Source organism: Ischnura elegans, chromosome 6 (genome assembly GCF_921293095.1).
Source record: "Ischnura elegans chromosome 6, ioIscEleg1.1, whole genome shotgun sequence".
Lineage (NCBI taxonomy): Eukaryota > Metazoa > Arthropoda > Insecta > Odonata > Coenagrionidae > Ischnura > Ischnura elegans.
In genome coordinates this window covers 33,040,334-33,052,268 of record NC_060251.1, presented here as the reverse complement: position 1 = coordinate 33,052,268, position 11,935 = coordinate 33,040,334, and the positions used below count along the sequence as shown (strand labels likewise).

At 37.7% G+C, this 11,935-nt stretch overlaps 1 protein-coding gene across 1 annotated transcript in view; it reads right to left on the bottom strand.

The window, feature by feature from the left end:
• Nucleotides 1-2,396: 2,396 nt before the first annotated feature.
• The window catches only part of LOC124160230, a 50,051-nt gene continuing 40,512 nt past the window's right edge, over nt 2,397-11,935 (bottom strand). The window contains exon 5 of the mRNA XM_046536043.1: nt 2,397-2,727. Coding sequence (XP_046391999.1) covers nt 2,515-2,727 — 213 coding nt within the window. The 3' untranslated portion in view covers nt 2,397-2,514. The remainder of the gene's footprint in view (nt 2,728-11,935) is intronic.

The window sequence follows — 11,935 nt, the reverse complement described above, 5'->3', positions numbered from 1 at the left end:
AACCAGAAGTATTAATTTAGGTTCATTGTTATTTATTCGGGCTTTATTTGCAAAATAAAGCAAATAAAAACTGCATAATAGCCGATGGCAAATCTTAACGGAGTAACCCACAAGAGTACACTATGCGCAAAAAACCATTTATTATAGAAGGCAAATCCTTTTATTCAGTTCGTTGAGAGCTATTGATCTGTTAAATTTTGAGTCAGAGGATGCAAGTATACATGCAGGGGCGGATCCAGAATTTCTTTCTGGGGGGTGGCTGAAGCAAGGCTGTATCCAAGATTTTGTTCTGGGGGGGCACAAGGATACCTCGTAATACAAAGCGAACGCAATGCTAATGGGACCGTATTAAAAATATTTGCCCCCGTGCCCTCCCCCCATCCCCATCGATCCACCTATGTATACATGCACTTATATCTTGGAGGTTTCATCTACATCTATATAATACCCCGCAAGCCACCTAAAAGGTGTGTGGCACGAGTGTTAGGACACCAGCCATTTACAGCTTAACATAAATGAAGTGATCTAACGAGGTTTGGACTAGCGTTTATTAAAGTCCTTTATGGTTCGAGGGAAAAACGAATTCCCATATCTATCCGTTCGGCAAAACATCTCTCGTAATTTATCGCTTCTATCGGACCTGGAAATATAGTGTGGCTCTAATATTGTGTTCTCTGTGGCGCTCTTAAAGATATACATTCTCAATTGTTCAAGCAATCTAAGCCTAGCGCGCAGCCTCCGAGTCTCCAACGACTCCCAGCCTAATTCGCTTAACATCTGGGTAACACTGTCTGTACGCCCGTGCGTAGGTTTGCGGATGCTCCATCAATTTTGCGTTTGAAAATGAAACTAATCGTGGAATCATCCATGAAAGTTATTCAGTTGGTAATTAAATATTATGTAAAATAAAAAGAGTCTGATGAAATTATCCGAGAAACTAAGAAAGTTTTTTGATTATGGAAATGCATTATAGTTTATCCAACCACTATAATGGAATAAAAATTATGTTGTGATTCTTGCGGGTATATTTACCTCGAAAAAAAAACTGTACTCTCATTAATGTCCATGATTGTTGATTGGCAGCAGTTTTAAAAAATTGCGGCACTCATGTTAAGTACTGGCATCAACACATTCACATATAACATTGAAAACACATGTACCAGCGGAGGGTGGAACAGGGATAAAAGCACCCTCTGAAGCTTTTTCAGCTTTCCCAAAAAATGTCGTGTGCGACCGACTAAACACCAAGTTTGTTAGCACATGATCGTCTGTATGGAAAATTTTGTGTGAATACAAACTTCAACAAAAAACTTTTGCGCAAATCTCTCAATGAAATTGTTTGTCTATTTAAAGGGCATGTTTCATTTTCATTTGACTTCGCTCCAAATCCCCCACGAAATGCATTTCTGGCCATGATCTTACCTGCCTGCCCAGCCCAGAATTTACCTGATTTTTCTTGTTCTTACACTCATTTTTCCTTGAGAATTCTCCAAGGCTAATTTACCAAGGCTGCTTATATTGATATGGAACTCATCTTTTACGACGCCTTGATCGTACAGTTAGATTTCGTTCAGTCTCACTACTTGAAATGACCGGATACCTTTAGAGGTGGAAATACACTTATTTATACTTCAGATTTGAACATAAACTCTGGGGTTAAATTCCAGCTCTATTCTATGGGTCAATGATTGATTTAATAATTTGTTTCTATGCCTTGGAGGCTATTTTATAATTTTCTTGTACTAATTCATCTACATCTAAATACTACCCCGCAAGCCGCCTAAAAGGCGTGTGGCAGGGAGAGTAAGGACACTTACCAGTTACACATAAAAAGGAAATGCTCAAACGAAATAGCGGTTAGCATTTTTTAAAGTCCTTTATGGTTCGTGGGAAAAACGAATTCCCATATCTATCCGTTCGGCAAAACATCTCTCTTAATTTATCGCTTCCGTCAGGCCTGGAAATATGGAGGCCTGGAGCTCTAGTATTATTTTCTCCGTGTCGCTCTTAAAGATATCCATTCTCAAATGTTCAAGCAATCTGAGCATAGCGCGCATCCTCCGAGTCTCCAGCGGCTCCCAGCCTCATTTGCTCAACATCTGGGTAACGCTGTCTTTACGTCCGTAGCAGTTTTTGACGAACCGCGCAGCCCTCCTTTGTATTTTATTCAGTTCAAGTATATCAATGGGAGTGGTTTGCGAAGATTTTTTTTAACTAAAAGCGTGTGGAAATTGATACAAGAAATTAAGAAGTTATAAAAGAATACGCCCAGAGAACTAAAAAAATAAACTCTGCTCATAGTTTTCCAAATGCTTATTGCAATAGCAGTTTAAAAATGTGGTATCTGAATTGCTGTATTCATTTCACAACGCTTAAGAACAACTAACTCAAAAGGATTTATTTAAAATGTTTAATAAATATCAGTTTTTTTCAAAATACAACAGTATTTCTTTCAAAAATATGTGTTAATAACAGGGGAATAAATAGTCTATCAATATTGTCCGTTAGATGCCCTCAGTAGAATTCATAGTATCCAGTGGGCTGTACGGCAGAGTATTGAGGGTTATAAGCTGGCACCAAGTAGACACTCGTTGGCCGAGGCTGCCTGTACTGCTGTTCATAGGCACTCTGCGACTTTGTCGGTGAGTGGAAGAGAATGGGCCCGTACTCGTGCGCGTTTGGTATTGGATGCGTTGGTGGCCGAGTATGGAAAGATGTTGGTGAAACCTGTGGATAAAAGCAACAAGAAGAACATCAAAATATATAAAAAATGTGCATACTCAATTGAGAACGTAATGATTATTGATTAGTTTTGTAGTTTATTATTTGAAGCGTCATTTGAAAGTTTCTTATCTCGTATGTGTGGGGATGTTCATGGGCAAATTTTCTGGGGGACACGGGGGCACGAGTCACCTCCTTCCCCCAACGCTTGAGAAATAGACAAGGTTATAATTTTTTTTCGTTTTGCTTTGGATTACGGAGTATGGAGATGAAAAATACATTTCTCGCATTAATTGTTGCGTATTGTTCTCAATACAAAATACGAGAGAACCGTTTTCCTTTCAAACCACAAAAAAGATCTGGATCCCTTGGTAATATTTCGCAATTTATTTTGCGCACAACTTCCCTTGCTGCATAGCGGCATCTTCAGGTATGATACCTTTTTTTGTTTTACCAATGTGCAAACTAATATCTACCGTTGATTTTCAGGGAAAATTCTCGTGGGTATTAATTTAACGGAAATATATAACGCGAAGGAATTATTGGGGCATTACCCGGTAAGACTGTGTAATCAAAATATGACGAACATTACACTGAATCTAAAAGTCCCCTATTTACTATGCTAAACCGGTGGTACGCAAATAAATACTCTGCGAAGTAGTACAGGTATCAGAATAAATAAGGCCTGTGGAAGCTGTAAGTCGAAGATTTACATTAGTTACCCCTGGAAATCCATTAGAAAACCCATTATAGGTAAATCCCCTGGTCAAGAAATTACTCCACGGGCTTACTTGGGCACGGTGCAAACCTTTAAGCTAACTGATACCGTTTATATTGTTCCTATGCAAATTCATAAGGCTATGAATGCTAGGGAAGTTGCTGGATGTTGCAGTGATAAATGCGTTACCCTAAAATGTCGTGGATTTGTTGCTCCATTGTAATGGAAATAACATCCCATACAGTATTGATTGGTGAAATTCAGCGCCGTTCCTATTGCACCCAAGAAATGTTCTCATAAAACTGGCTGGATCAAGTTTCCGTAAAAATAAATTCTTCATTATCCTTACACGAAATAAATCTTTAAATTACAATTTTGGATAGAAAAAAATTTCTGTTTTCCTGCCAATTGGAATTCTAGGATCAATCCCACAATTTGTCTGCTAATTCCTAAAAAATTCATCGCCGCTTTTACGGCAGGGTTCACGTAATCACATTCGCAACCAAACGTAAATTTTCCATTAATCTGTGGTTAATCAGAAACATTTGCAGGTCGCTATCATTCCTTAAAGTCAGAACATCAAGTCTATCAACCTGACACAGTTCACGCGGCAGTCTTACAATTACTAAATGGAATACTTGCAAAATAAATAAGATACATACTCTGAGATACGAAACTTTATAGCGAAAATTTATCTCGTAATGACATAATTTTTTTTCAAAATCCTGGATATAATTTATTTTCCTTTCACAGCTATTACTTTGTATCCAACCATTAGCATTTATCCTCACTAAAATTTTGGCAGATTAGATGTTGACATAAGATTAATTTTTATGCCATTAATTGATATAGAAATCAGTGTTGTTTCTTTTTTTCTGCTCGATTTTTAGCCAAAAATATCGCCAAGCATGTTTCGTTTTATCCTGCTAGACGTTAAGATGCAACCCACTTTACTTCCATTGTGGCATGGAGCCTTTTTTGTAAGCTGAGTTCGTTTGCTTCATGAAGAATGGCTGTGGAAGCCTAAAGGAGAAGTCTAGCCTGCTCATTACGGTTGGTTCCTAGAAAACAATACATCGCTTTATCTAATGATTAATGGTATGTATAGCAGTGCTGCTCATATAATTAGCTATTGTTATTTTAATACCCAAGTATGTATTCAGTATAAATCACACTTTCTGTTAAAAATTTTCCACTCCCACTGGGATTGGATCCTTGGAGCCCCTGCAATGGATATATAGCACAATATACCCACCATATGCATACTTATGTTAATGGTGGTACATAGATTTCAAGACTGTTAATTTGCCACTGTTTCTCAACCACATCAGTTGCCACAAAATTTTCACTATGAATTGTTTATCTTTGACAGCTCAATAATATTTGTTTGCCTCAACGATAGTTAAAATATCTTAATTTTTATGCCAGCAGCATCATATAGACACAATTAAAGACAGTGCAAGATTACTTTGAAAAATTTTTCCATCTCAACAAGTATCAGATATTAGTCTAACTTCACATTCTCTCCAGGAGTCTAGAGTAGCTAAAGGTACCCTGCTTCAGCAGCTTTTGTTAGACTGTTTTGTCATATTTCTTATAGTTAGTTAAGCATTTCTATCCAAATGGTAGAGACGTTTGGAGTCACCATCCAAAGTATTTGAAAATATGCCTTAAAAGTATATAAAAATATAATTTAAATGTCAATTAGGAGTGATATACAAATTAACTTCCTTAGGATGCTAAGTAAGTATTTCATAAAGTTACAGCTATTTGAAGAACCACGGGAACATCCATTCAGGAAAGCAGCGGTGAAAAAAGTATACAAGTACATATATTTACATTTTAAATGTGCATTATTTGGAAAGTAATTTTAAAGAGGTCTATTACAATGGGGTTAAATACATTTTAAGTTGTATTGAAATCTAGATGTAAGTTTCACAATTGTTTAACCCTTTGGCTGCAGGGAATTCACGATTATGAGTACTATGTACCAGCCTGCACAGTAGAGAACCAAGAAATATTTTTCCCTCTCGACTGGCCAGCAGTCTCGCAAGGAGTGAATCCTTATAATCCAGCGCAACCGTTCTTTCTTTCTTACCAACAGATGGGCCTTCTAATTTATTAACCCTTTGGCTGCAGGGAGTTCATGATTATGAGTACTATGTACCAGTCTGTGCAGTAGAGAGCCAAGAAATATTTTCCCTCTAGCCTGGCTGAATGTCTTGCAATGAGTGAATTCTTATAATCTGGGGCAATCCTTCTACATTTAGGCACACATGCCTACATTTGGGCACTTGTTGTGAGCAAATTAATAGCATGGAGCAGGGAGGAAACAGTACAAAATGGGCATTACGATATGAAACCCACTGCTGTGAGGTACCTATGGCCGGGGAGAGATAAATGGCATTAGTAATCGTTACTGTGAGGGAAAATGCACTTGGGCCCTACTCGGGTAGCAATTAAAATTTGGGAAACTGCCTTAGGTAGTCGAGCAGTGATCAAATGCTAAAACTGTATTTCCTACAGTTAGCATAGAAAATGTTTAAAAATTTTCCCGCCGTCTGAGGCCCATGTGACACTTTCCAATTTATTGACCAATAAATCGGCACGCAATATTGTTTAAAATACTGGCCATCACAGACCATATGACACATTTTTTATTTATTTATTTTTTATTTTATTCTCAAACCACCGGATACAGCTCTTATTGGCCATTTTACACCGGGGTGTTCAACAAATGTAACAAGTAAACGTACACAAACAACCATGCCCTGGACCGGGGAAATCTACCCAGGCGGGATTGGAACCTGCAACCTCTTGTATGGCAGGCGAGAACGTTACCCCGCTGCCACCAAGGCCGGCAAATCAATATTTACACCAATATTGGCCATAATAGTGTTCTAATTACCCGCTACAGAAGGCCACTGTATTTTGATGATTTTATGTTGCATAAGCATTCACGTGATTTGTACACTTCAGTCGATAGTGAAAAGACTTCTTTTGTCCACATTTTAGGAAATTTCAAGCAAATTCTAGGAACAAATCAATTTTTTACAGCTAAATCGAATGTTTAGGAAATAGCTCCTTGTTTTGGCCACTAGGAGTCAACAAAACTTACTTCTGATTGGAGATCGGCGGTGAGAAAATAGAAGCTGTTCTAAATTCCAAATAGGGTGGTTTCCTATTATTTTTTTATTGCCTAAGTCGAAAGATTATTGCTCCTGGAGTACGTATTTCACGCTTTTAGATTTTTAAATGACGATATCTATTTTTCGCGATTAAATGAAAAGTGAAAATTTTCAAGCATGCGAAAACACGACCAATAAGTAAAAATACTGGGAAAAGCCTGTGTGACATCATTTTTGTTCTGGCTGCCGCCATGTGAGGCCACCTTAGTGCGAAGCTATAAGCGCCACTACGATGGCGGCTGCTTGCAGGTAGCCCTTTGCTTGAATAAGGATTATTAATACCCTATCAAATGAAGGAAACTGTCCTAAAATTGGCAATTTCAATAAGTGATTATTAACAGATGTTTCCCTGAGCTCTGCACCACATGCATGCATTAGTAATCAAGCGGTGTAAAACTTCTGACTACTCGTATAGGATCTAGGTCCCTATGACGTCACGTGGAGTGGCATCGCATGGGTGCTATTCTGGCCTTCAATGAGGCCTCCTTTCAAATGAGGTTAAAATTGACCATTAACGTTCGTCTAAACTGGGTTTTCCAAAACCAAGAAATTTTTATATTATGAATACACTAATGTTGGGTAATGAATTGCAATCAATGCCTTTTGTTTTGTTTGTTGAAGGAAACTATTGGCCGAGAAAGTGTGTCCAATATTGTAAAATGGATGTTGGACTAGAAATTGGTGTGTGTCAGTTTGACCATAATCAAATATCCAATGAATTGGCTAATAAATTGGGAAGTGTCATATGGGCATAAGGCTCAGCCTTGCATCATCTTTGGCAATTTGTATTACTGCCATGATATGTGATCTAAGAACAAATTTCAGCTTCATATGTTGCATTGTTATAAATAGTTTTTGCAATGTGATTTTTTTACATCTGTCATATTGTGGTTCAGTTAAATGTGCTTTAGAGCTTTGAAAAATGACAAATTCACATAAATAAAAGAAGCAATACCTCTAATATCCATCTGTAGAATTGCCCAAAATTAGCTCCAATATAACGGGAACAGTGAAAATGAGTGCCATGGGAAGAGTGGAAAATATTTTTGCTAACGCTATTTTTTCTAATAATGTAAATTTTTTAATGGAAATGTCTAGTCCAGTTTTTTTAAGCTTTAGGAATTGAGATACATGAGGGCTTTCCTCAAAGCTACCTCAATTGAAGTTCTGCATAGAAAGTGGCAGTATCATAAGCTGTTTCAAAAGTAAAAAAGTTTTAGCCCCCCTAAATCCACCTTAGCCTACATGAGTTACTCTAAAAGAGACTCAATGATATGTGCTACTCTTGCCTATTACTTGCATGATTGCTTTTTAAACAGAACAGTAACCTTGCTCATGTGATAGCAAAAAGCATGCCCAATGGAAAGATCATATGAATAACTGAATCCAAGTCTGTTGGACTGGACCAGACCCAGGATTTCTAGTCTCCCCCCTGGAGAGTGCCTTATGTAAATCATAGCTATAGAAATGAAGATGGAATGCTTAGAATGTCCTCAAAATATAGTAACAGAAGTGCAATGAAAGCTAGCATTATAGAGAAAGAGGGGAGGCAACATTTCCAGATCACATAGCCAGAGTATTAAGTGCACAAAAGTGAATGAGTTGTTAGGAAGCATTGGTTGTACCTTTATTCTGAAATATACATAGTGTGACATAAATATGAGTGGCATAAAAAAGCCAAGCAGTTCGAGGCAAATCAGATACTTCTTATTACATTAGAAATAGTATCTCTTATCGCTATAAGAGTGCGCTCTGTGCTTTTCTTTTTCAAAGGACATAGTGATGCTGAAAATTATCGTACAAGTTTGGGAGTGTAACTTTGTACCATGACCATGTTTCAAAACATGATTCATTCCATTGCACTAAGGTGAAAGTATTATTACATTGCTAGCTTCATACCAAACAAGTAAACCACAAATATGCATAAATAGTGAGATGGATCATGGATGCTTTTGTCTTAGTAGTGGCATACATTGTCAGAAGCTCATTAAGTGACTAAAAAGAATAAGGTATGACCTAATGGTTCCAGTATTTTTAAGGTCCAGCCTCATACTTTCCCTTTTAAAGCTGTTATCCCTCATTTTTCAACAGAAATAAAGCCGATTTATAATTCCAATAACTGATCAATCAGCAAAATAGCACTGACAATTCATAGACAGATGTCCATTGCAAACAGAGTACTGGATGTCTTCGGGTGAAGCAATTGCAAAAGTGAAAAACACAATGATGAGAGCTCCAGGTGTGACGTTTTAAGAGCACTGTGAGATTTGAGGAAGTCTTATTCAAGCTTACAGTATACAGTATATTCACAGACTTCACCTACTTGGGAATGACTTTCGACCAGCAAATTGTTTTTTGCCCAGAAAATTGTATCTCTGTATGTGATTCACACCTGGTGGGAGAAGCAAGCTCTATCTTTAATGGTTGCCAAGCCAATGCTGATTGTTGCAGACCGATCACTTAGGCGGGGACTGAGAGATAAGGAACCAAAATACACGCTTGTGTCACCAGATTCTGCATTGCATCATTCCTCACAATTGCAGCTCTAAGTAAAACTTATTTTAAGGGCATTTCTATTTTTTTATATCATATATCATACAAGAATTGCCATGAAAAAAGATTCCCCTGGACCGGGAATCAAACCACGGACCATTGGCTTTTCAGGCCAATGCGCAGACCACTACCCTATCCAGGTTCTTTAACCCTCATATGGATTTACAAAATTAGTTACGTCGTTGGATTTTTGGCGCCACAGCGGCGCCGCGTCATTTTTTGCTATTATCTTTCAAAGTTAGCCGGAATTTACAAGTTTTCCGATTGATAATGGTAAATACATCTATTATCTTTATTTCTTACCGTGTTTTGCTAGATTTAAACCCTTATTGTTGAAGTTATAACAAAAAATCTTGAACGCTGCATTCTTTTCCATTTCTTGCCGTAATGCTCTTTATTTCAGCTCCCTTTGTTTGTTATTTTTGAATGAAAGTTTTAATTTCATGTGTTATTGTTGTTTGAAATATTTTTCTGATATGCAGAGCTCGACAAACTCCGCTTTTTAATGTTTATATTGTTTATAATTTTATGTATCTAAATACTAAAAATGATGACCGAATAAAAGTCGTTTATGCCCATATGACATAATTTTGCTTCACTACGTCCACCCATTTGTTATATCTTTGCAGTGTATATAGAAGGAAAAGTTATTAAACGTTAATAATGGAACAGCTGTAGGTTAAGTGAGAAGAGACGAGTGTTACTTTCGTGATTTTTACAAGATTCTGGCGATCAAGACAAATCTTACGAATATTCTGGGAGCTTATGTCCTGCATTAAAAAAATCAAGTCTTATGGGTTTTTGAAATATAAATAATATGGGATGACAAGCGACGTGTCAAAGAACCCTACGCTTCTTTGGAGTTGAAGCTAGAAGAGTCGGTACTCTTTTCCTACCACGGAGCCCTATTCCCCCACTGGGGACGTGTAGCCCAAGGGAAAGGTTTCCTTAGATATGGACGGGTAAATGTTTTGCGTGGGAGTGCATCAGATTAGGTTTTACTCCTGGATTGGTGGGAAATCCAAAAAAAATAAATTCTTAGAAGTATGTGTTATTGGTGGTAGGGGAGTAGGAGCAGCTGCCTTTTTTTCGTCCAGCTCTGCGTGAGAAACCAATGAAAGAATGCTCTGAGGTGACAAAAATACCCTCACTTTGGAAGGACTTCCCTTACATTTTCTTTCCGTTTTCTTTCTTAGCGTTTCACTGACCCAAACATTGAGACTGTCCATACCTTCCCACTAAGCTCCCTTATTCGTCATTCACCACCTTCTTCCCCCCTCCCACAAAACTTGATTGAACTTCTCTCCACCCTAATGACCCACCCGAGCTAGACCTTCTCGGAATGAAGGGAGGGCCACCGCGGGGCGTTTTGACAAGGCTTTTGTTCCCTGTCCCTCATGCAGCGATGGAAGGAAGAAGAAAAAGCATGCTTTTGTATCTAATTGCCTCCTTGCACTCCCAACCTTTTCCGCAATAAGGATTTTCTACTCCTACCTGTCCTAACGATCTGGGTATTCCCCGATCCTTGGCAGTCGACACACTACCACCACTTCACCTCAAAACAACCTCTTGGCATTCCTTCTCCTTTCTCCTCCTCACTCACCCCTTTACGTTAGTAACACCCCCAATGCATAAAACATCTGTGCATTTCAGTACACAAAGAAACGAGAAATATGTTCACAAATTTTCACCTCACGGTAAATTGTCTTTTCACCTATTCATAATGAAACGATTTTTACCATGTAAAGTCTAAACTCATCGTCAGGAAAGAGAAATTATTTTCTATCACACAATTAGTTGGGTAGTTATCTGGATTTCACCCCAATGGTAAACTGTCACGTCATCAGTAACTATATAAACGCTTTCAATTTTGTATAGACTATCTTAGACGCAAAGGCATTTTTTTTCGAATGAAAGGTACAAGACATATAACAATAACTGTGCGATGTGTTCTTCACGGTAGTCGGTGAAATTGAATCTCCTGGCAAGTTACAGTTACTCATTCAGCGAGAAATATTCACACAACGGTGAGGAAGCATTATTCTACGAATTCGGATAATGCATTGTGATAAATTTTTCTTAGAATTGCGGCTTGGAGTAATTCTAAACAGAGTCACCCTAGGATGTACCCAAAGGTGACTATCACCACGGCAGGTACGTGGGCGCGGAGCGGAGAAGGTGCCCAAGCAAAACTAAGTCGGAAGCCACGGAAAAAACAAGGAAAACTTGGCTAGCCATGAGTTTCTATGAATAATTCTTGCGAAAAGATGAAGTTTTGTCAATGAACATTACAACGAAGCAAACATAACGATTCTTAGCTAAAAGAGGAAGCACAATTGGTATTGTAATATTTTTCTTTTGTTAAACAATTTCACTTGGTTTATAAGTTAAAAAAAATAAATAATAGGATTATAAATGTATTATTGCATTTCATATGAAACATAATTGCTTTGACATTAGCGTTGAGAGTGCAGACCCTGACGTAGCGACGAGGAAATTCTCGGCCCAAGCAAAACTAAGTCGGAGGCCCATGAAAAAACAACTTTGACTAGCCATGAGTTTTTATGAATAATTCTCGTAAAAAGATGAAGTTTTGTCTATGAACATCATAACGAGGCAAATAGATTGATTCTTGGCAAAAATAGAAAGCAAAATTGGTATGGTAATATTTTCCTTTTGTTTAACAATTTTATTTTGTTTATAATGTTTAGAAATATAAGTAATATGATTATAAATATATTATAGCATTTCATAC